The 26,438-nt window shown below is 39.7% G+C and overlaps 3 protein-coding genes across 6 annotated transcripts in view; 2 read left to right on the plus strand and 1 right to left on the minus strand.

The window, feature by feature from the left end:
- The window catches only part of LOC139942909 (alpha-actinin-4-like), an 85,011-nt gene that overhangs the window by 20,636 nt on the left and 37,937 nt on the right, over positions 1-26,438 (plus strand). For 3 of the 4 annotated variants that reach the window (XM_071939745.1, XM_071939753.1, XM_071939731.1), the window contains exon 1: positions 15,862-16,100. In XM_071939745.1, coding sequence (XP_071795846.1) covers positions 16,005-16,100 — 96 coding nt within the window. In that variant the 5' untranslated portion in view covers positions 15,862-16,004. Of the gene's footprint in view, positions 1-15,861; positions 16,101-26,438 lie in introns of those variants that run through there. The other variant, XM_071939739.1, reaches the window with a different exon arrangement.
- Positions 4,687-5,403, minus strand: LOC139941369 (octopamine receptor beta-2R-like). The gene has a single exon (XM_071937833.1). The coding sequence runs from the start codon at positions 5,401-5,403 to the stop codon at positions 4,687-4,689; it is 717 nt and encodes a 238-aa protein (XP_071793934.1).
- On the plus strand, positions 10,460-13,175 carry LOC139941388 (somatostatin receptor type 3-like). Its single transcript, XM_071937858.1, has 2 exons — positions 10,460-11,165; positions 12,832-13,175. Exons 1-2 carry the CDS (start codon positions 10,460-10,462, stop codon positions 13,173-13,175), a joined length of 1,050 nt encoding a protein of 349 aa, XP_071793959.1.

Raw genomic sequence — 26,438 nt, forward strand, 5'->3', positions numbered from 1 at the left:
TGCAAACATTACCGTGGACGCGATGCGAGCTGTCCGCTTAGAGCGTCGCTATTTAGTTAAACCATAGCTAAAAAGACAAACTTCTTTTGTAGAAGAATACTGAATTAAGTGAGGTGAATTTTCACATGTCGGTTTTGTAATGTGCTTAAAAGGGGTTTAACCGTAACGACATGGAAACCGTTGTTCCAAAACTCCTTGCGTTGACGTTTGTTTCCATCGTGATTTTTGTTCTCCTATTGATTTGAGCCATTGGAGACGGTCTCGGATACAGTACCAGTCGCTACAGTACTGTCAGCCACCTGGTTCGAATCCCGCTGCTTACAAAACAGCTCCCTGCTCCCTGATCCCTTTACGGAACGGCTTGTTGGTCATTGTGTAAATGACTGGATTCACACAGGAATTACCAACGGCCAAGATGACAGTGATGTGTTGGAAAGGTCCACCTGGAGCCATTGGAACGCCAACATTGAAGAGTAGGTACCAGACTTGATTTGGAATCCAGCACGCACCGAATGTGATGACGCAGGCCAGAAGTGTCTTCACCAGGGTTTGGGAGGCTCGGAGCTGTCACATTTCACGCTGGTCTCTTGGATTTACTCCCAAAGAGGCTGCAAGAAAAGGCAAAATCAAGAAAATACTATAATACATTAGGCTCTAAACCCACCATTTTGTCCCGTTTGTGATAGGTATCCATTGATACAATTATTGTACCTTGTGAATCGATCGATTTTGCCGTTAGAGATCAACAGTCTGACGCAACTTTTCACTTAAAAATCAGAGGAGTCGACTATACGTTGTCACAAGCGCTACCATTGAACACTTTTGATCATTGCCTCACAGTCGATATTTGTCGCTCGTACCACGAACAAACCTATATCTCGCACACAGAACGGTTTTTAAGCGTTTTTATGAAAATAGCTAGCGGGACCCGTGCGAAACTGAAAACATGGATTGGACCGACTTACTGCGTAACTATAGGACGGTAAAATATGAACGCGGCTGATGGGGAAATTAAACGGGAAACGAAAGCAAAGAAAAGGTCATAATAAATTACTAGCGGGATGCCGCGCTTCGCGCGGCACCCCGCTAGGATATAAAAATCCTTTACACAAATATTTCGAAATGTGGGTGAGAGTGTTATACGCCTCTCTCAATATTTATGCATGGCGTCATAATTCTAACCCAAAATGAAGCTATTTCGCACGTCCACCACTACTTGCAGTGGCTGTACCCACCTCGTTTTGGGTTAGACAACGTACCTTATGCATCTAGAAACTATAAGGCTCCCCCGTGATCCTTATAGGGGTCTAATATGTTGGGCCTCCCTAACGTTACACGTTTTTCAAATCAGCGTTGATAGGTGAAACTGACCGTTAGCCAGCAATAACTAAAGTTTCTTTTGTACTACACTACCAAAACTTTCTCCACACACTCAATATTCATTCATAATGCTTGCATTTCCTTTTTACAAAACATCGTCAAAAATGACATTTTTACGTCCCACGATACATAGCGTTGCTACAGCACTATAAGTAAAGCGAGTTTTTGGAACATGCTGTGTGCCACAAATCTAATTTATCTACTGTTTTTTTTTTCGGGGGGGGGGGGGCGGGGGTGGTAAGAGCGTAGGCCTCTTTTTAGTTTATTCTCATCTGAATTGGTCTTGTAAACTTTCTGGTCAATAGGCTGCATGTATAACGGGAGCACTTAACGTGAACGTCAAAAAAGTGTTTTGCAGGCAGAGATGCCAAGTCCAGAGGCTAGCTATATGTGAGATTTTTCAAAGCTCAACCCCCATCCCCCGGAAAAAAAATTGCCAGTTTAAGAAGGCCTTTTTAAATCGCCGCCCAACCTTTTTTTTTTTTTTTTTTTTATTAATAAATAAAACAATGTGAAATTTAATTGTGGACAAAAAGTGTTTCAAAATGCATCAAAAGCCTCCTCAGAATAATTAATACTCACTTGAGGTACACAGGAGATGTTGATGGTTAATGTGGAGGTTCGATTGTGTCAGATTATATCCTTCCAAACTTGAAAAAAATAGACTAAAAATGATGTCCAAAATCAATCGCTCACTTCTTCTGCCTGTTGTGTCTTCGCTAGTGGAGCGCATTTCAACGAATTTGCTAAAAGAATCGGAACAAACTTGTGCGCAATAAGCGTTTTGCGCTCTGCCGAATTTGAGCTGAACCTACTGGATGAGCAAACGCGTGCGCAATCTGCAATTTTGCGCTCTGTTTGTACAAATTTTGTACAAAAAATGTCGTTAATTTTTTTTCCCGATCTCGCCCCAATAATGGTTGATGTGCGTGTGAGCGTGAGACAGAGCCCAAATGCGTGAGTCTCACGCCTAATGCGTGAGACTTGGCAGGTCTGGTTTTGTTTTATTGTCACTTTGGGCTTATTGCATCTCGCGAAATTTGAACGACAAACGACACAATTTCTGACCGCGTTCATGTTCACGCTGCTCTAGGAACAACCCTCCATACATCCCATATCTCTGGAACCCTATATCGTACAAACTAAATAAAAACGATAAACTCGTCCCCACTCCTTAATTTTCTCTAACTTATTTCACTTTCAGAAAGCATGTCAAGTCATGTTTAGGGTTTATTACGTCCAGTTTGGGTCAATAGACAAACTCCTAAAAATGTACCCCATTCAGCCGCACGAGGTCTCTTTTGTTAATATTATCTTCATCAGTAACCAACCCGACGGGCCGATGACTAAATTAATCTTCATAATGGATTTGGCAAAATGTACATTCTGAGACCTGACCGACACACTGCTCTAACCAATTTTGTGAATGGACTTATTCAAAAGGAAACTTAATGTCGTTTTGCTTAACAACTTTGACCAAATGCAAAGCAAAGTTCTTTTTTTTACAGCTTCAAAACAGCCTTTGACGTGTGTGTATAAGTTTCACCATAGAGTAAGGAATGGTTTCACAATTCTACCGCCATGGTTAAACTCTGAAACTGCAACATTATACCTACATGAACAGACCGTATTCTAAAACGGTATTCATGTACCCATTTGAGTTTACTGGCAAAAGGTCCAAGGTCGCCACCCACTGTCAACCTAAAGTGGTCCCACGGCGACCTTCTTCACCAAGCAACAGGTGGCCTGTCTCAAACCAGACAACACACCGCTCTCAATACACTGACCAGAATGGCTCTTTGTGTAAGGCCCCCCACCCCCAAAATGTTATTAATTGTAAAGTTCCCTTAGACACCTTCCAACCTATAGCCGGCCCTACCCAATGTTTCCAAATTATTAAGCTTCCGTTTGATCCCATCCTTGTTCATCATGATAATTCTCATGCCGTTTGGAAGTGAATGCTTTTTTATAAATATTCTCCATTTAATCTTTTCAACAAATGAGTCACCCGCAGAAGGATTTCTAGGAAGTCTGATAACAACGTCGACCAGTGGTTGACACATGGTCACCTGCGAAACATCAATCTACGGTACTTAATCCATTCAATGCAAATTCGGTCAAATTCGTGAGATTGGTTTCGGATTTGTCCTGGCACACAGCCTCTTCGACCCTTTCGACCCTGCGCGGCAATGAATGAACCAATCCGGAGAACCATGCTTAGTACAACACGAAAGTAACCTGACCAAAAAGGGCGGATCGAATGGCGGGTGGGCGTTCAAGGGGCAATGAATGAACCAATCCGGAGCACCATCTGCGAAACACTGTCCAATGAGTCGCCTGTCAGAAAGATTTCTAGGAAGTCTGGTAACAACATCGACCAGTGGTTAACGCACGGTCGCCGCCCAAACTTCCTCCAATCACATGACTTGTAAGTGCGAGTTTGGATCCGGGTTTTGCAGACTTGCAACCCGACGTCTGAAACCACACAAACGTATTGAATTCCACACAAACAACCGTGTTGGATTCCACAAGGATGCCATACCACTGGACCTTCTAATTTTCAATCCAAGATGGCGCAGGTTACGCTTTTAATAGTATAGATACTCGACAGGAAAATAACGGGAGCAAAAATAATCGAAACGGGGTATCACGGTGACTGATGTAGGCACGGAGTGAAGGGTTAGAGTACTTGGGACGGGGAGAGGAAGGGTCACACGGTGGTAGTACGGGGACGGAATGTAATTGCGGAGGGACGAGAACATTAATTTACTCCCAAACACGCGATTTTCTTTGTAATTCGGAAATGCCAGGAAGCAAATGACAATAAAATAAAATAAAAACATTACACAATTACGCTAACATGTTTAAGGAGATCTGGAAGGGAATATTTGGAGTTTGTTACCCCCCCCCCCTCCTCAATGCAAATTATGACAAAATGAATAAAACACGCCTTAAAATTTTACTCCATCAAGATCCGCAGCACAGGGATTTGCAAAAAACAAAGAACAATTCCAATGCGACAAGCGCCCAACCGGGGGAAAATCAAAGGGACGGGAATAAACTAATGATAGAGAACGGGACGAGAAAATAATAACACACTCCAAGATCTCCCCCCCCCCTAAAAAAAAAATTGAAAAAGGACTTATAACGATACGGGAAAGAAACAAAATAAACTGAACGGGAAGACAAATAAACGGAACGAGATATAAACGGGATGGTGAATGAACCAATGGCGAGACTTTTGCAAAACTGGAAAACATGGTTAGGACCGACAAAGAATAAGCAACGGAAAAACGGACTTTTTAACTAAACTGTTCGAGAAGTTAACATCTTCACTTGTCTGTTCAACGTCGAGATAACTTTCAGCTGCGCAAAGATCATCACAATGAAAGGAGCGAAGAAGTTGACCGTGAACGTGTACAAGCCGAATGTCACCTGAGCTCCCCCGCTAGACCAGCCTTTGAAATGGCATCCCACTACTTCATCTTCTTCATAGATGATGAAGAAGAAATAAGATCTTGAAACTGCTGCCAAAACCCAACACGCAGCGATCATGATGTATTTGTTTCGTTTGATGAAAAGAGTCTTGTATTTGTGTGGGTGGACGATGGCTACATAGCGCTCCAAATTGACCGCCGTCAAACCCAAGACTGATGTCATCGTGAAGAACCAAAACAGGAAGCTGTTCCTGTAAAATCGACACCAAAACTCACCAAAGAACCCGGGGCTGGGAGCAGCTTTGGGCCTAGGCATGAGATAAAAGGGGATGACCAGAACACAAGCCATGAAATCTTCAATTGAGAGATGCACCAAGAAATCACTGGTATTAGACCTCAGGGACGGCACACGGAGGAGTACGATGGCAACCAGTAAGTTACCTGTGATACCAACCACGCAGATTATGCAGTAGAGAGCTAAAATGAATTTGGCGAAACCATCGCTGTCTCCCGTTGCAAGCTCCTCTTTGCTCGCTCCTTTTGTAATTGTCGGCAGCGTCGTGTAAAGACTTTCAAATTGATCCATGATGGTTCGACGTGTGTCTTGTTTTTGAATATTTGTCTGTACGAACGTTTCTTTGAATTGACACAAGAACCCCTTTAAATGTGCATGTTCTACTCGTTGAATGGGTTTATTTAAGCGGTTTTTTTTTATACTAAAATCTTCAAAGGCAACCCTGTCTGCGCCGTCACGCACAAGAGCAACCTTGTCGAAAAGATGTGCGCAAACGGAGAAAGGCTGCGACTTTGTATTCACGTGAACATGTCTTAAAATAAATGAACGTGGTAAACTTAGTGAAGAGTAGTTAATTAAGGAGCCCTGATGTGCACACGAAGGACTACCCGATGTCCTCAGGGTGGCAATCATCCGGTCTTGGCAGATCTAATTCTCCGCTCGTCAAGAAGTCTTTGAGGTTACCTCGTTATTGTGTTTCTGTATTAAGGCTATCTGCTTTATGGCATCGTTCAAGGCAGCACTGTTGACGTTCATCTCAAGTTCTTCAAGTTGTCTCATGGTATTTAGAGGAACCAATAAACATGTATATACAATCGAACGACTTTGACCAAATGTAATAATTCAAAACTATTAAAAGCTGAAAAGCCTATAAGTAAGTTTGCATTCTCTTTATTTGTGGGGTATTTTAACCATAAAAAAAAGTTGATATATAGAACAATAGTTGTTTCGATTTTCAGTTTGGATCCAAGATTTTCACCCGATTCTCCTACGTCCGTCTGCGAGACACAGAACGAGGTTTTTCTGTAAATGTTGTTGTTTTTTTTGTGTTTTTTTAAAGACCAAATTCATTTCAACCATGACTTTCTATTCAGAGCTGATTACCAATTTGTAATAGAATCGGAGTCGAAAAGATACGCGACAATGTGGACAGGTTGCGATTTGATGTACAAGTAAACGTAACAGAAAGTTGTTATGGGTGCGTTTGATTAGCTTCCCCGAGTCGACCCCAGTGTGTGGCGGTTTTTTTCCTAGGACGAACGTGGGCAGATAATTACCCACGTTCGTCCAGGAAAAAAAAACCGCCACACACCGGGGTCGACCCAGGGAAGCTAAACGAACGCACCCTATGTGAACGAGATAGAGTGGGTAAAAAGAGTTTTAGAGTGTCATGGCCGAGTGGTTAAGAGCATCAAAATCAAGTTCTGGTTAAGTCATCTCTTCACCCGGGGTATAATTGGGTACCTGCGAGTGTAGTGGTTGATTTTGTGTATGAAAAAGTCTTCGGAGCGCCACGGCAGCCCAGAGCTCAGCTGTATTCTCCAAAGGGAGCCGAGAAAGATTATAGGGATGTTATTGGCCCAATGACCATGGCACTAATGTAAAGCGCATTGACACGGTTATTGTAAAATGCGCATATAAAAATTTAAGAATATGTTGACGCTGTTGTGTAATATAAGAGGATTTGATGCGTTATATTAAAGCACTTCATTCCTCTCTTGCTGTATCTCGTTTCTCATTTAAAGTCGTTTTCATTTTTGACTATACGGTTCACTTTTGTATCGCCTCTCTCAAGTGTTTAAAGACAGTGGACACTATTGGTAGTTACTCAAAAATAATTATGAGTACAGAACCTTTCTTGGTATAACGAGTAATGGGGAGAGGTTGATAGTATAAAATATTGTGAGAAACGGCTCTCTCTGAAGTATCGTAGTTTTTCCACGAGTTTGATTTTGAGACCTCAGATTTAGAATTTGAGGTCTCGAAATCAAGCATCTGAAACCCACAACTGCGTGTGACAAGGGTGTTTTTTCTTTCACTATTATCTCGCAACTCCGACAACCGATTGAGCTCAAATTTTCACAAGTTTGAAATACACCAAGTGAGGAGACTGGCCTTTGACAATTACCAATAGTGTAACTCAAAATGATCATTAGCATAAAACTTTACTTGGTAACGAGTAATTGGGAGCTGCTGATAGTATAAAACATTGTGAGAAACGGCTTCCTCTGAATTAACATATAGTGTTCGAGAAAGAAGTAATTTTCAACGAATTTGATTTCGAGACGAGTTAAATTTTGATGAGATCTCAAAATCAAGCATTTGTATGCACACAACTTTGTATGGTCTAGAGTGTTTTTTCTTCCATTCAACTTCGACTACCGGTACCAATTGAGTTCAAATTTTCACAGGTTTGTTATTTTGTGCATATGATGGGATACACCAAGTGAGAAGACTGATCTTTGACAATTACCAAAAGTGTCCAGTGTCCAGTGTCTATTGATAAAACCTGTACCACGTGCACACATCATCATCACCATGCATGCTAACAATAACGTTACCAACAATAGTTTACGGGCGTTGCAAACAAAATTCTTTTGTAAATAATTGTTTACCACTTTTCAAGATATCATTTCATGGTTGTAATAACTTTAGAGATGTAACAAAGGTAGAGTCCAATAGTACAGTAAACATGTTCAAGAGATGTTTAAACTAAAATCACACTGACTGCCTACCCAAACATTAAAATGAATAGTGGGTGAAAAATGGAAGGCGAGAGTTCTAAAGAAGTTAATTAAAATTGTTGTTTGGGTTTGAAATATCGTCACTGCAAAGCATAATACTGACATTTTGTGAAATTATTATTCAATCAACTCTCGAAGGGTAATCAACCCTCCTAGAGGGTTCGTTGCACTGGAAACTCCAAAAGTCTGAAGATGTCTTGGAGGAAAACAATGATGAAATGCAAACAATCAAGAAAATCTATTAATTGTGTGTTTGGACGTTTTTAAAAGGGTATAAACAAGTTGAAAGAAAAAGGTATATATATCTCGCATTTCAAAAATCACAAGTCACTTTCTGTCGCAGCTAGCCACACGAACAACTTCTTAGTGCAATCTGAACCAGGAGATTACACGTAAAGAACGCAGTAGCAGGTAAGTTGACTTTCTTTCATTATGTGCTCTTGTGCCCAAATTATTGGCTATTTTTCTCTAAGTATTCAGCCTGTGCATAGTTGTAATTTTTTAAAGGTTATGTTTATGTATTTTGAATTGTATTGTATTGTACTGTATTATGTTTTATTCAAAACTGGGACATACCCCATAACCCTGGGGAGGGTAACAATATTATAAGAATAAATTACAGTTCATGAGTAAGTCATACGGGAAGGAATTTTAATTTAGAACTAAAACATTTACATTGGACAAGCCTAATCACACAGTTTGATTTTCTTTTGAAACAGTAAATTAAAAGGCATACTTGGCAACGCAATTAATTATAGCTTCGTCGAAAGTGTCCATCGAAAACTTAAACCTATCTTCCCTACCAAGAATTTCAAAGTCTTTGTATTGATCAATAATATAAGCCAACATAATTTCCTAAGGTCATTGTATGATGGGCATTCTATAGCAAAAAAAAAACGATTTCTGTTTCAACATCAAGGTGACAATGCTGCACAATTATTTGGCCTGACTCTAAGTATACATTCCTATTTCAATAAGTAGCTTGTGTGGAACATCTGAAACAGGCCAAACATTTCGAGACCTCAAATTATAAATCTGAGGTCTTTAAATCAAATTCGTGGAAAATTACTACTTTCTCAAAAACTACATTACTCCACAGAGAAAGCCGTTTCTCACAATGTTTTATACCTCTCCCCATTACTCGTTATCAAGAAAGGTTCTGTACTAATAACTATTTTGAGTAACTACCAGTAGTGTCCACTGCCTTTAAAGGCATAGGCAGTGGACACTATTGGTAATTACTCAAAATAATTATCAGCATAAACCTTACTTGGTGACGAGTAATGGGGAGAGGTTGATAGTATAAAATATTGTGAGCAACGGCTCCCTCTGAAGTGACATAGTTTTCGAGAAAGAAGTAGTTTTCCACGAATTTGATTTCGAGACCTCAAGTTTAGAATTTGAGGTCTCGAAATCAACCATCTAAACGCACACAACTTCGTGTGACAAGGGTGTTTTTTTCTTTCGTTATGATCTCGCAACTTCGACAACCAATTGAGCTCAAATTTGCACAGGTTTGTTATGTTATGCAGATGTTGAGAAACACCAAGTGAGAGGACTGGTCTTTGACAATTATCAATTGTGTACACAGCCTTTAAACACTTGAGAGAAGCGAGACAAAAGTGAACAGTATAGTCAAAATGAAAACGACTTTAAATGAGAAACGAGATACAGCAATAAAACGAGCAAACACTAAGGACTGGCTGATGGAGTGAACGTTAAACATTAAACACTTAAAGGCAAACAATAAATATACAGGAACCAACGGGGGATTTATACACTAAGAAATCATTCCAATCAATAATAATGAATACTGAATGAAATAGTAAGAAAATGAATTACACGAGAAATTAACTCCAAAGGCTGTGGGCCGTTAAAAGGGGGACCGAGTTAGGGTTTGCTCAACGGCGATAAATAATTGTAAGGAAATCTAGCCGAATATACCGAACAAGGAAATATTTACATAAGGAAAGTTTTGCCTGGGAAGGTTAAACAAATGCTTAATAGAAATAACACAGTTGTAAACAAAATGAGGTTTACTTACTGGAGATGCCTACGGAAAATTACATGAGCAGCTATAATAAAACCCGAACAGAACTCAAGGGAAACAGGAACAGGAGTGACCCTACGGTGTTCGCTGCAAGAATCTGTTAAAGCAGCCAACGCCCACTACGTTTGTACCCGGGCATACTGGACATTCCAAAGCAATACAAAGTAAATACCAGAAGTGCAGTGATTACAATAAATTAAGGGGTTGGTTTTCCGAAATTGACCGAGAAAACCTATAACATTAGTTCTACCACTACTTTATTAATAACATTTTCATCAAACGTGCAAAGAGCATGTAAGATACAAAGCTACATTTGTTATATACAATATGCGATCGTGGATTGTGGGTTTGAAACGCTTTCAGACCGATTCTCTCAACCTGCCCAGTTATTGGCCAAATGCAACAGAAAACTCCCTCCCTCCTACTACAGGAAACACTGCAATTATTTTGAGTAACTCATAGTAATTGTTTTCTTCTTTATATGATGTTTATGTTGTAGAAGTGAACACAGTCCGACCATCGTTAATTGTTGAAGTGTCAAGTTAAAACGACAATGACGATCGCCATGACACAACAAAACACGACGGACGGTGAGAGCGTTTACGATGAGGTCACTATCTACTGGGGAAACTTTGCCGATAGTCAACTGGTGTCAGCTTTCTACGGCATCGTCTGCACGCTGGGTATCCTTGGTAACCTACTGGCAGTTTTCGTACTCCTTCGTGTGCCGTCATTACGGACGAACACCAGTGATTTATTGGTGCACCTATCGCTTGTTGACTGCCTGGTTTGTGTACTGGTCATTCCCTTTAAACTCGTCCCAACTACGGGCGCGGCAGCCCCGCATCCAGGACTCCTGGGTGAACTTATCTGTCGACTTTACATCAGCCAGTATATTTTCTGGGTCTGTTCCTTGACTTCGATCCTGTGTCTTGTCACGGTCAACCTGGAGCGGTACATAGCCATCGTCTACCCACACAAGTACAAACTGTTGCTGACAAGAAGAAAGAAATACCTGATGATTGCCTCATGCTGGATTATTGCCGCCATGGAGCAATCTTTTAGCGTATTCCTGTACGGCGAAGACGAAGAAGTCGGTTGCAAGTTTTTGGATTGGCCAAGCCCAGGTTTCCGGATAGCCATTGGAATTCCAAATGTCGCCTTCTATTTCTTTGGTCCATTTGCTTTGATGACTTTCATGCAATGGAGAGTCATTACGACGCTAAACCGACAAGTAAACTTACTGAAGAGTAGACTGGGTGAGTCAAATTGTAAGAATTCAAAATTGCATAATGAGCTCTTACATACAAAAGGAACTTCAAATCGCAACGTGTCTCAATATTCGGCTCTGCACAGCTAGACCTTATCGGAAAAAAATACTCTGAACGCACTCTTAAAGACACTGGACAATATTGGATTGCCAAAGACCTTCTCACTTGGTGTATCTCAACATATGCATAAATAATAAACCTGTGAAAATTTGAGTTCAATTGGTCGTCGAAGTTGCAAGATGATAATGAAAGAAAAAACACCCATGTCACACTATGGTTGATTTCGAGACCTCAAATTCAAAATCTGAGGTCTCAAAATCAAATTCGTGGAAAAATACTCCTTTCTCAAAAACTATGTCACTTCAGAGTGAGCTGTTTCTCACAATGTTTTTAACTACCAACCTCTCCTCATTACTCGTTACCAAGTAAGGGTTTATGCTAATAATTATTTTGAAGAATTACTAGTAGTATCTGCTGCCTTTAACTCGGCCTGACACACCAAAAGGGTTTTATGCCTGCAAGTTTACTAATTATTTTTTTCTTATAATCCATGAGTTGCGAGATAATAGTGAAAGAAAAAACACCCTTGTCACACGAAGTTGTGTGCTTTCAGATGCTTGATTTCGAGACCTCAAATTCTAAATCTGAGGTCTGTAAATCAAATTCGTGGAAATTACTTTTTTTCTCAAAAACTACGATACTTGAGAGGGAGCCGTTTCTCACAAAGTTGTACACTATCAACCTCTCCCCATTACTCGTTACCAAGTAAGGTTTTATGCTATTAAATATTTTGAGTACTTACTAATAGTGTCCACTGCCTTTAAGGCGTCGAATGAGGAGCATGCTGGTCTAGCTAGCGATCGTTTGCTATACCAGCATGCACCTAATTCAAACAGTTAGCGCTCGCTTAAAGTCACCTGGAAATATAATTTTTTTTCTTTCAAACATAAGAGTATATGCTTACGAACAATAAAACAATTTTTTTTGTTTAGTAATTGTTTGTCACGATTTATATGTTAAAAAAATATATAAAGTTGTTTGGGGCTGACTCCGCCTACCCCTTTTGTGACGTCAATCGAGGCAGACTTTGCCTGCAATCCGTATAGTAAACACACGTGCAAAGTACGTGTACGTCCAAGTCGTGAGTTGGTACATTTCAAAAAGTGTTTTTCTGCATTCAGCAGCAATACACCTGGTCGGCATTGCCGGAAAAAACAATTTTTTTTTTTTTTTTTTAAACGTACAAACTCACGACTTGGTCCGTACATGTACTTTGCAATTGTGTTTACTCTACGCATTACAGGCAGTCTGCCTCGATTGACGTCACGAACAGCGCCCTCTCGGGTCGGGGTCTACTCTTAAATTTGTAAATAACATAAGAACTGATTTTGTTAAACCTTAGTTAACTGTTTATTCACATTCCACTCATCAAAACACATATATTAGTGACAAAAGCTTTATTTTGAAAAAAATACCACTTCCAGGTGACTTTAATGGATATTTATTCTTACGAAAAGGTCTACGACACAGACATACAGAACCCAAACATAGCGCCCCCATAGAGACACAAATCGCATAATGCTCTCAATGTTTGAGCATTCCGCAACCAAGATAATGATACCCTATGTCATCATTTTATTTGTTTGCCCCACAGCTTCTTCTGCTATCCGCAACCCAGACGGTGAGCGGGAAATGTGGCAGCTTCGGACATCCAGAAAGCTATCCAAGACCCTCATGACGTTCGTTTTAACATTCGCTGCCTGCCTGGCTCTCAATAATTTCTATTACCTCTTCTACATGTTCGGTGTCCATGCAGATTTCACCAGCCCTACCTATCACATTAGTGTGTTTTTAGCTGTTGGTAATTCCTGCGTGAACCCTATTATTTACACTATGACAAACAAGTCGTTCCGTGTGGGGATACGGCAGGCGTTCAGTAAAGGGGGCGATTCTACCCGTGTTGGGGATGGGACACCGGAAAATGTGGCTTTAGGATGAGTTTCATTTTCTCCATCCGATGGCCTGCTTGGCCCAATTTCATATAGAGCTGCCAAGCACACAAATTTGCCAAGCATGACATTTCTTCCTTGATAAAAACAAGATAACGCATCAAGTGTGCCGGGCTATAGTCTTTGACAATATACCAATGATTGGTCTTTACCTTATAGGGGAATGAGGTCATTACACGCAATCGTGAGTAGTGTTTTATGATATTATACTCATTGATGTTGCATAATATACATTATTTTCAAGAGTTCAAGTAATGCGATACTTATTGTTATTGCCTATTATGTATAAAAAATGGTCCAGCAATCCATCCTTTCATACTAAAGCCTTTTTCTTCATGCACCACTTTCCTCCGAATGGTTCATAGACACCAATTGTTCTGAAATAGAAACTTTGATTGGCTGTAATGTTCCAGCTTCTTTCTGGATCCTTCCCTTAATCCCTTTCCCCTCCTATTTCTATGGATATGTATTTTTGTGTACTTGTTTTATGCCTCTGAAGAAGGTCCTGTTTATTACCCTACTTATTATTATGTATATGTATTTGATATTGCATTACTCTTTAATATTAAAATTTTTACAATGATGAACTTATTGATATTGCGTATTTCAAGTTTACAACTTAATGGTATACTTATATTGGTATTGCATGCACATTGCAAGTTTATAAATAAAAGTATACGTATTTATTTACTCCTTAAAGTCACCTGGAAGTGGCATTTTGTCAAAATAAAGCTTTTGCACTAAAATATGTGTTTTAATGAGTGGAATACGAATAAACAATTTATTTAAGGTTTCAACAAATTAGTTTCCATGTTATTTACAAATTTGAAAATAAGCCGACGTCAATCGAGGCGTGATGCATGCAGTGCCAACACCAGATAGTGTCGCTTGGCGCAAGCTAAAAACATGCCCTCAAAGTTGGAAAGTTTTTTTTCACGTTAGCCAAATGCTCCTTTAGGTTCGTTGCGTCGTTCAGGTACGTTCTTCGACCTCCACACTAGCTGAAAAAATTGTTGGGATGGCGTCATGTTTTGGAAAATAACTTTTCACTTCATGTCAAAATGTGTAGTGTATTCCGGATTCTCGAAGCACGACGGCTCGAAGCGTTTACTGATGACCCGCCAAACAATTAGTGTTATCCTTAAAAGTCATTTACGGCATCTTGAAGATCAGTGAAATCCACCAACCCAAAAATTACCCTGCAGTGAAGTCGTCACATTCCGTGAGACATTACATTTTTCTTTTTCTAAGTAACTACCATTTCCAGATGCAGGAGTATGCGAGGCAGATTTTGAATTGTGTCTTTAGCATGTTTATTGTTGAGCATACCACCAGAATTTACTTCAAGCCATTATTCGGCAGGAAATTTCTTGCTTGTCTCAGTAATACCTAGTAGCCCCATACGTATGTGTGGTAGTAACCCTATTTCCTGGCTGCTTGCATCGCCTACAAAAATCGTCGCATTACCGAATTTAAAAGCCAAACTAAATAACATTATGACCACTACAACTAGCTATCTAACTAAAATTTAAAAAAAAACCACTAATTATAGGACATAGCTTGTAAGCACTTCTAGAGGAAATGGAAACTAATCATGGCTCCGGCATCTTGATAAAAAAAACTTCAAAAGTTTAAAATTTAGCGATAATATTGTCGTATATATCCCAAACTTCCATTACTCCCGCCAGTCGCAGACGAGACTTGGCTAAGCTTCCTGTATCGTGTTGCCGTGCAGAAGAAGTTTCAAGAGTTGTGATTAATTTGGTGGTACGGTTGTGTGCCGTAAAATATTAACAGGGCGCCCTCTTTCATTATCAAATAGGGAGAGGAGCCGCGCTGGCGGTCGACTGTGTTGAGTCTAATCACTTTTGCGCTAAAAGAGATACTGCGCGCGCGTATTACATACAATGCATGATCGAAAGTCAAAGGGGGCGTAGGCTCAATGAATTTTCAATCCATGTTTTCAGAGTGCAATCATGGTGCAATCAAACAAAGTTATACATGTTATTTCCTCAAACGACAAAATGACAGACATACTTTTAAGAAAGTACAAAATGTTAGGTCTAAAACTCAGTTAAAAGCATTTTTTTCTTGAATTCCTCGCATGATGGGACGTGAAAAGAAATGGTATGCATGTGTGTAAACCCAAACTGGCAGGGTTAATAATGCGCTCTGTCATTAAAATTGCGGGGCCCTAATATGGCCCTTGAATTACATCTTAACCTCTGAATAGTTGGGAGAATTTAACATACAAACGCACCAAACGGCAGCCATTTTGTAGTCTGCTCCCAAGTTTTCATCAAATTTTTTGCTGTTTTTATTTAATCAGATCATGTTGAAGAGCTCATCTTCTTTGGGGAGATTGACAATAGAATTAGAAGAATTTAAACATAATACTGGGAAATGAGAAAACAAGGTTTTCAGCAATCACAAATACTTTACCTGATCTGCACATTTAATATAAACTTAAGAAATTATGTTTATATTATTCACAACAGTATGTACTTGCAAGATGCTAGTCGTAGGAAATATTAAGTTGTGTTTCAAATAAACCAGAAGAAATAAAGTCGACTGTTGAATACGCTGATGTAATGTTTGATCATTTCTAAATTCTCCCAACTTACTTCCGGGTCACATGGCATACTGGCGTGGCCTTTGGATAGACCATGGATAGACTGTACGTGGGTTCGAACTGAACTGATTACTTTCGCACAACCTTACGGGTTTGTGAATTCAGCGAAATCTCGCCGAAAAATCCTGTAAACTCTGCAGTGATTTTCTGTCTTTGCAGAAAGTTTTCCCCAAATAATCAACCACCATGAGCTTCGACGATGATGATGAGTATATGGCCCAGGCCGATGACTGGGATAGAGCCACTGTGCTCGATCCGATGTGGGAAATCCAGCAAACGAAGGTAAAAATTTAAGTTTAGTGCACCGTAAAACCTGACACGGCTCGACCGTGTAACATGTAGCGGTCTGCCCGCCGATCGTTACCGAAATGTTGATTGACTAACTCCATCGCTTTGACAACGAGTGACCCCGGAAGGGGAGCTTTTTAACTGCCCTTCCCACATTCATACTGTTGTTTTATTCAATAATTTACTTAAACTGGTGTGGTACCAATTTAATTTGTAGTTCTCAGGGTCCAAATTAATTGGTTGGTGCTCTTGCATGGTTTCCGAGCTTGCAGTTAGGAAGTTTAGGAATTTCGGACATGGGAGTTGAACACTCCGCCGGGCCATGCTGGCCTTGATCAGAACATGGAGGTAGAAATTTCTACCTCCATGATCAGAATAACAATTTTTTAGTAGAAGTATTATAAATATTATTAAATAACATATAAACTGCAGTTCTGTAATCATGTGTATGTTGTAAACAAGATAAAACAGAAGAGAGGTGCACCAATTTGTTTAGAATGAGAACATGTAATGACTCGAACACACTGCAACCTGTCCAGTGTCATGTGTGTGTCGCCAGTGTCACACACTCAGTGTCGGTGTGAGTGTCAGTCACCCAGGGTCTCAATAATTCCAACTGCCTTTACTTGTTTATGGGTTCACCCAAACAGTTGCTTAAGTTTATGTAGTGACATTGCTACCAACCTCTCAATTCACATGTTGGGGAAATATCATATAGTTTGGTTTGCTAAAAAATGTACTACTACTAGGTTTACTTATTTGTTTAGTGATGATAGTCAAACTCCAAGTAAACAAATTTATACATGAACACAAAAGTGAGTACGCAACCTAATGCAAATCCCAATTTGTAGGGGAAAAACATTGGCCAGGTGGTTTAAACTTAAAAAGCACCTGACTTGAGCTCTGGTGTTTCTGATCATATGAGAAGTGGTTCAGTTTTCAGGTCCTGGTCATGACACTTGTATTTGTAATTGTATCCCAGTAAACCGAGCAAGCCATTTACACTCTGTCCTTCTGATAGGACATTATTCAAGCTGTAGGCCCGATGTGCTACTATTGAGTACGAGGGTGCATGTAAAAATGCCCAGAACACTTATCATGGAAGAGCAAAGATTAACCGCTTGTGTTTTTGGTTCACATACAATGTAGCAAGCACCCTTGTTTACATGTTTCCTCAGACTTCAAGCTACAGTGTCCTTGGTTGCAATACCAGAAATATTTGATGTAAATAATATTATATTAATTACTAATAAACACACCATTTTAACTCAATGCCAATTAAGAATAAAACAAGTTTAATTAATTATGGTACCAGCAATAACAAGTGACCGCCATGCCAAATGTTTACACGGTGATTAATGTTCCAGACGTGGAAGTTCGCACCCTCACACACATTGTGATTGCCTGCGATAATATCCGAAGTACATGTAGGGTAAGCAAGGTTGGACACACTTTCTCCCAACAACCTTGCACTAAATGTCACACCCGAACACATGATGCCTAAAGAGTCTGACACACTGAGCGGTTCAACACCTCGGAGTGAAGTATAGCACTTACCATATCCCATCCCAGCTGCCACTATGGTTCGCAGGTCTGACAGCTGCTAGTCTCCATCCAGTACAAGCCTGCTTCATGAACCTCATCAACCGGATAGAGTAAGAAGAAACTACATACTGTACGTATGCTGGACAGTGGTTACGTTCTTCAACTGAAACTTACCCCAACTGTTAATTTGGGGTATTATTAGCTACTAGTAGAATTGGTGTCATGTTTATGGTCATATCAATGTGATACTTTTGAGGAAAAATCTCATTTGTATTGGTATGTACATGTAGGTTGTTCTATTGTGTGTCATGGCCGAGCACGTAGTGCGTTTGACTGTTGGTGTTTACATTGTCGCAGTGTTGGTTTGAATCCCAGTCATGACACTTGTGTCCTTGAGCAAGACACTTTTCTAAACAGGCGGTTGGTTCTTCAAGTAGACAGTTGCCTCCGACTCTGACCTCTGCTGCCCCTGGTCAATGCCGTGGTATCCTGTTCCGTTAAATTTCCTCATAGCTTCCTAGGTGCCCTTTACAAGGAGATTGTCTTTGTGTTGGTGCCCTTGCCCTTTCAAAAACGAAGCATACAGGCCTGGGATAATGCATAACAACCTCCATCGACTTCAGTGTCAATGCACCTTGAAACACAAAAACACAGGGCACCAAGGCAACTGCAGTGGATGCTGTGGGGTATTTCAAGGCCTGAGAAAAAAAGGACATTGGAGGATTCAGGCCACACTCTCGCCAAACTGCACCATCTGTAGTGTCAGTTTGTTAATATGTGTTATCAAGACGGGCCTAAATATTTTGTTCCAGTTCTGTAATAATGTTGAGTCATGGAATGTATGTAAATCTCGCTGCATTAGGGTCAAGAAGAAAAGTAAATATACTATGGACTTCATAATCCTCATCTTTTGTCCATTATTCTTTGCTGCCAGTTCTGTGTATGGTCCTTGCCCGGGGTTTGTACTGTATAGTTTGTGTTTGGTGTGATTTTAATCCAATCATAAATTCTTGTTTTTCTATTAGAGCTCGGACTTACATTCTTCAGGCATGCATGCCAGACAAAATGTGTAAACAAAACTGTCAAGCATCCATGTGCTGATTCATTTCCCCCCATCAAACTTATATTTATCGACTAAAAGTTTTCATTTTGCAAAGAGCACTTCTATTTGAAAATCTTGAAGTCTATGGGAAGCTTTTGTAGGGGTACCAAGACTAAGGTCATGACCTCCATGTTATTCCAGGCTTGGAGCAACAAACATTACTATTTACAGGATTTTGCCTTCAAACATTTTGAGTGACTAGCCAGCAGGACCACAGTTAGCTTGTCAATGTGACACCAGTCTGTCAGGTTTTCACTCATCAAAGTTTCATGCTAATGGTTTCATGCTAATGGTTTCTTTTCAACTAAGAACTAGCAAGCCAGACCAGTTTGAGACGTATGACTGGTCCCAGGGCTGTATGCTTCCGTTTTTGAAAGGGCAAGGGCACCAAGGCATTCTCTCCTCGGTAAAGAGCACCCTATCAGGAGATTGTAAGATTTCTACTTCAAAGGCACCAAGGCAATGACCGGGGCATGGATGCATTCGCCTTCTTTGCCTTCGTGAAGAATCAGGCCTGTCAGTTCCTCAGGGTTGTTTTGTTATTGGCTAGTTGACCCATAAAGAGAATGCTGGTTAAACACACCAGTACAGGCTTTGAAATACCAATGTCATCCACAGCAATTGACACAGTCCTCTGTGCTTTTGCTGTGGTGCCCTACATCTAGGCAAGAATCTAATACAAACTTTTATAAGTGCCCCTCACGAAATGGAAATTGCTGTGCCCCTTCAAGAGTGAAGTTCAGGCCTGCCAGTGGGATGAAATTTAAGCACACTCTTAAAGACACTGGTAATTGCAGACAAAAAATTAAAGCATATGAACCGATTTGGTACTGAGCAATGGCGAGCTGTTGATAATATATTTAACCATTGTGAGAAACGACTCCCTCTGAAGTAATGTAGTTTTTGAGAAAGAAGTAATTTCTCACTAAAATACTTGAATTGAATTCGAGACCTCAACTGAGGATTCAAATTCAAGCATCTGAAAGCACACAACTTGTGTGACAAGGGTGTTTTTTCTTCAAATATTTCACGCAATTTCTACAACCAATTGAGTTCAAATTTCACAGGTTTGTTATTTTATGCATTGAGATACACCAAGTGAGAAGACGGGTCTTTGACAATTACCAAAGGTGTCCAACAGTACCTTTAAAACTTTTCATCTTGTTGTCTTATTTTAGTTCTGCTATAGTCAGAACATTGGATCCACATTTAACGTGTTTCTATTCCACACAATAATGTTGACTTTGACCTCCGCTTGAATGACCGTGTACTTTGGTCACAGCATGTCACATTGAGTATGCCCAGCTTCCACTTCCTGAATCTGTTGTCCAGCAGGGAGCCTTGTTTTAACAACCGTGCTTAAATTTGGAAAAGTCCTCTGAAAAATTTCGAATGAAATAGTAAACCACAGTGGTGTCATTTGAAGCAATGCCAGATGTGTAGGTATCCACCATAGGGGCGAACTGTGTTTGAGAGGATCAAATAAAGTTCAGCTAACTGTATATAATTGGATGGTTCCTCCCCTCCTGAATGGCCATTGTATTCCTTAATTCTCTGAATGTCAAACAATTGCACTTTGCTTCTGTGTAGAGAATACATGTAGTCCAATGTCCAAGTTGTTGTTTTAGACTATGCGTACATTAGAGAGGTTTCGCAAGCGTGCAGATACAGATACGGATATGATAACCGTATCCGTTCACGCCAGCCCCGTGTTGAATTTTGTTTTTCAAACTGTAGGTATGTTTCACTTGAGTGCGCTCGCATTCTTCATGAGTGTTTTTCTGACAAACATGACCAATAGAGACCCTGTGTTTTATACATGTACACTGCATTTTCTCATCGTTTTGCTTGCAAATGAGTAACAATTTTCTATCTATATCGCACAATGCCAGTGAAAGCAATTTCGCGGGAAATGCTTTTGATCTGAGACAAAAATACAACTAAAAGTCTGCGAAACAGTATGTGTTTTTCTACGATGTGTATGAGCTCCCATATCCGATGCTAACATGTATGCAAAATATGATAGGCGCGGATACACGTCACGTGAACACACAAAGTGTTGACGTATCAGAATCTGTACTGTATCCGTACGCTTGTGAAACCTGGGTGTGTGTGGAGGGAGGGAGGGAGGGGTGGGGTAATATTGGAGGAGTAAACGCTCTCTCAAGTTTCATATTTTCAAACAGAATATTGACCATGTACACTGAAAAACAGTATGTAATTTTGTTGTTTTTCCTAAGGCATACATTGTCTAATAAATAAATAGAGTAAATAAATATAGAGATCTCCCTTACCAGTGAGTGGTCTGCTGGCCTAAATAGCTAGTTTTAAAACACCCAAGGACCAGTCGAAATTCACTTCAAGTTCAAGTGTTGTGGGTGGCTAGTTCAGTGTTTAATATTAAAGCCTGTCCTATTTAATATTAATTATTGACAATAAGCTGACAGAACAGTGATACTAATATCGACCTGGTTCTGCTGGCTGGTCACAGAAAGAGTTTTGAAAAGACGGTCTATGCAGGCATGATGCCTCCATGCCCCCTGGCCATTGCCTTGTTGCCCTTGAAAATGCTGACAGTAGAAATTAACAATTTCCTCATAGGGCCAGGCCTGGAATTTCACGGAGACCACGGAGGCTATGGCCTCCGTTGCCCTTGTCTTGGCCTTGGTGCCCTTTCAAAAATTCCCATAGACTTTAAGATTTTCCAATGGAAGTGCCCTTTTTCAAAATGAAAATGGCCTTGCCCTCTAAAAGATGAATTTCCAGGCCTGTACATGTAGGGTGCCCTTGAAAATGCCTTGGTGCCCTTGCCCTTTCAGTTTACTTGTTTTATCAGTTCAATACTAGCAATGGTACAATGTACAGTACTTGAGCTTGGTGGCTTACAGTGTAGTACTATGTAATGAGTCGGGTGTGATCCGGCGCATTTGATGTGGTCCTCGCAATAGAGTGATTTACATTTCCAGTGCTCACAACCCTGTTTATCTAAACACATAGTGTACTCATATGTTTACGAAGCCCCCTTGACCTACAAGTACAATGTACATGTGTTTTTTTTCTGCCGTGTTACCAATTACACTGTGTGAGACTGGCTTGAATTCTACTGTCTGAGCTGGCCACATTCCCGGGCACTGTCTGCTGTTCATAGACCCGGTTTATTTTTAGGGATAGCTGACATACATGCCTAGCATTTCAAGAATGTTACAGATTAGATGTGGGTAGAAGATGGGTGGAAGATGTGGACGATAATCTTTCTGAGGAAGGCTGTACAATGTTATTGAAGATGGTCGATCCTTCTTTACGTCAATGCCAAGTTATAATTTTTACAGCTGCCAGACTTAAAAACCTGCCTCCCTAATAAAATTACCTTTTCTTGTTCACATGATCAGATGATGGAAGTACACGTATTTTAGAATTTATCACCAACCCTTAAAATCATCTCCAACCGCTCAGATTCAAGTTGGAATGTTTTGTTTGATGCTGTTGGACGAGGACTTCACTCAAATTGAATTAAATGCCTGAAAAATTAATAAAATACAAAACCTGTCCTACATGGGATCAGGCTTTCGACCATAAACAGACTTGTACCTTAACGACTATTACCATCTTTTATTTTAAAACAAGGACAAGGAGGCTTTTCAATAGAAATTACGGCACACACAAAAGTTTGGGTCATTACTTAAGTATGACCGTCCCTTATAAAACTGCAAAAAAAAAAAACATTTTCTTTCAATAAATCAGTTTTTGTTTTGCTTTTAAATTTGACTTGATGTGTTAGAGTTATGAAATGAAACTGTGTTAAATTGTAATATCACAAACCCTTTCAACAAAACTGTTTGATAATGTTTATGAAAATTTGCATTAGTTCTATTGTTTTCATTTAAGGGAGCAATTTGTTTATATAGACGACAATTGGATTTGTAATTTCCTCCTTAGCGTGCACAGCGTACTCATTTTTCAATATGTCATGTTTCCATGGTCACACAACAAGTCAACCGTGACAGGCATTTGAATTTATTTTTGTTGTTGATGTAATGTGTATTTTTAGACAAGGCTATAGGCATACTGCTTCCTGCTGATTGATCTGCTAGACTTTTAACTCTAAAATAGTATTCCTCACATATGATTTCATAGTAAAATTCTGAATTGAAATACCCCCATGGGAAAAGAAAAAAAACACAATCAGAAGCAGACATCATAAATTCTCTAAGCAAAACAAATTTGTAGATTCAGAAAATAAAATTTTGTTTTTGTCACGTCCTTTTCCCCATGGATTTGCCCTGTTCAAATTGCAGGGCAACAGAGGCGAAGACCAGGGCAACAAAGTCCATAGCCTTCCTGGCCCTCTGTTTGAATCCAGACTTGGTGTAGAACTTTTCTTAAAAGATAGAATCTTGTAAGTTGTAGAGACCAATACCAAGATTATGGCAACAAAGGGCAAGACAGGGGCAACAAAGGGCAAGACCTGGGCAACAGAGTGCAAGACCAGGGCAACGAAGACCTTGGCCCTCTTTAGATTCCAGACTTGGTTGACTATAATACAATCTAAGAAATGACTTCAACTGACACTTGCTGAATCCAGTTGATATAATTTCTCCCGACACCTTCTGCAGGTGCCTGTTGGCCAAATCAGCCAAGGTGCATTGTATACAAGTTGCTCCCGTTTGTGCAAAGTCATTCTCTTGTTGTCCAGTCTTTCACACCTAATAAAGAAAGTAATGACAGCATTTCACAAGTCTTTATAAGAGCATTTAGATACTGCCGGATGGTGTTCAGCAAGGTCTTTCAGTAGGCATAATTTCTCAAGTATGTAGGTCAAACTGTGGTTGAACTTGTTGTTTTTGCTTTACAATTGTATACCTTTGTAAAATGCAAAGTATGGCCTAGGTGTATGGCCAAGGACTGCAACTGTCCATTCCCCTAAAAACAAAAATCATTTGAACTTGTACAGTATTTATTTTCTGTATTTTTGTATCAAATGTTGTCTTTGAGTCTGATAAACTTATTTAAATTCTGTTTCGAGGCAATTTCTTTTCTCATTTTGATTTAAGCTTACAGTAGGTCTTGTACAAATACTTTATGGTCTAGTATAATTTCTGAGCTACAAACCCTCATGTGGATTTTTCTCTCAAACTCAAGTCCCGAGTAGTGGGCACCTTTCTATTGGAACATATTATGAAGCACCAAGGCAGTGACAAGGGGCATGGATGCAGTTGCCTCTGTTGCCTCTGTGGAGTATCAGACATGCATGCAACCAAATCAAGTCAATCAACATATTTGGAGTGACCCAGGTACTACATGGCCTTTTCCAAACTATGGTTTTGACTTGGGCAATGGCTTAGGCTCCACTCAAAATCCTGTACGGAAAGCACATCAAAGTAACTGATAGAGCCCAAGCTGGAGCCCAAAGCTCAAGCTGTGGTTTCTAAAAGGCCCTGTATGCTCTCAATGCTATAAAGCAGCGCTTTAGTGAATACGGTCTAAGTTGAACCTTTGTGTCACATTCCAGTCTTTAGAAGCTCTGAAGGCCTGCTTTAGCTGGGTATTATCCCAGGGAAATAATGTTATTGTACCCCACAATGACACTTCAGAATGGACCTTCAGGGAAAGTGCTACAAATCGTTGAGCCCTCCCTTGTCTATAGTGCCAAGGCAGAAAGTCTACCCTGGGTTCTTACTTCACTGCATGGGGTAGTTTTACTTCGGGGGCTATTTCTTTACATGAGCTGCACTGTGTTTATTATGAACAAGAGCTGCAGAATATGATCCTTGCTTTGCTGATGAACCTTGGCTATCAAGCAGCTTTTAAAACAGTAAATTAGTACTACTAATCGGAGAAGCAATTTATGCTAAATTTTTGCAGTGGCTGCGCCTATGGCCTTGTTTTGGGTTAGAATTATGATGTACTCTGAATAAAGAATAAGAGAGGCGTATACATGTAGAGCTAGTGCTTTATAAACCCTTCAAGTTGCATGTAAATGTGTCTCGTAATTCAAAATCTGATAAAATAATAATCATGTTGAGTACTTATCAATATCAACTACGCACAAAAGTACAGCAAGTGAATTTGTGAAATATGAATCACAGCTTATGAATCACAAATTATTGTTAGTTAGATTGTAAAATCTGGAGAGCTCGGAGTGCACACTACAATTTCCGATGTTTTTGTTTTAACATTTTTTAGCATTGGCTCAATAAATAATTCTAGTTCTATTTCACTCATGAACCTTGCCTACAGTTTAATTGATTTTTACGTACACACATTTTGTAAAGCTTTATCATGTTCATGGGAAAGTGAAAGCAAGTCAAATTTTCTTGCTCACAATTAGGGAGAAAAGCTCGAACGGATTATTGCACCACCAAAAGTTCACTTTACATATGCTTTCACAGTTTAATAAGTACATACGAGACCAGGCCTTCTATGAGAACGTGTTGTAAATTACTGCAATCAGGATTATGTATTATTCATATTGCAAGTCTTGTGTGTGTATTAATACAAAATGAAAAACTTTTGCCGGAAGTTCCCTTTTTTGTTTTGGTTCTAGTTTCAGAATGAGTCGGTTGCCAAGTTTGTTTGTCAAGTTCCTCTATTTTTATAGCATTTCAGTTTCCGTGCCAAGATTTTGGATGATCATTTTGTGGGATCAGAGCTTACACTCAGAATATAAAATATTCTTTTAAAGGCACTGTACGCGTTCATGGTAATTTGTCAAAGACCAGTGTTTTCACTCGGTGTTTCCCATCATAACCATAAAATAACAAGCCTGTGAAAATTTGGGCTCAATTGGTCATCGAAGTTGCGAGAAAATGATGAAAGAAAAAACACCCTTGTTGGACGAATTGTGTGCTTTCAGATAGGAATAAAAGACTTCTAGCTAGAAGTCTTTAAATATTTTAGTGAGAAATTACCTCTTTCTCAAAAACTATGTTACTTCAGAGGGAGTCGCTTCCCACAATGTTTTATACCATCAACAGCTCTCCAATGCTCGTTACCAAGTCAGTTTTTAAGTTAATATTTGTTTTGAGTACATGTAATTACCAAACGTGTACCTTCCCTTTAAAAACAGATAATTAAACAAGTTTTGTCACAGTGCTTCCCATACATTGCTTTCTATGCTATTACTCAATATTTACAGACGCCATTTAATTTCGATCGCAGAATTGTGAAAGGTTATTGTAGCACACACACACATGATAATGTACACCCATTATAAGTCATCCTCTGCCATTTACTATCCAAGGTATCTCTTTCTGACAAAGAAGTGAAGACTAATGGTTAGTCACCAACTCCTACACATTTAGTGACTCCAACTACCCCTATTGTCTGCCCCCCCCCCCCCTCTCTTAACAAATAACTAGGTCAATAGATAATCAACTTTGTGGTGGTTTTGAATACTTCACTTCCAAATGAATGCACAGAATAGATTCAAAACATGCGGTGAATCTTTGCTAATTGCATTTAAACAAAAATGTCTCTCAGATTTGGTGTGTTTCCCTTTGACTTTTTGTACAGACTGGCCAGCAGGACAAGTTAGCCTGGCCTTTTAACACTCAGCTTTTTCAAATGTCCATAATGTATACCAATGAATGACATAGGAATGCTTTATTAAAATGAATGAAATTTTTGTTTAGGAGCGTTTTGATTAACTGTTATTAAGTTGCACAGTTTTAGTTTTAGTAAGTAGC

Source organism: Asterias amurensis, chromosome 1, assembly GCF_032118995.1.
Source record: "Asterias amurensis chromosome 1, ASM3211899v1".
In the NCBI taxonomy this organism is placed as follows: Eukaryota; Metazoa; Echinodermata; class Asteroidea; order Forcipulatida; family Asteriidae; genus Asterias; species Asterias amurensis.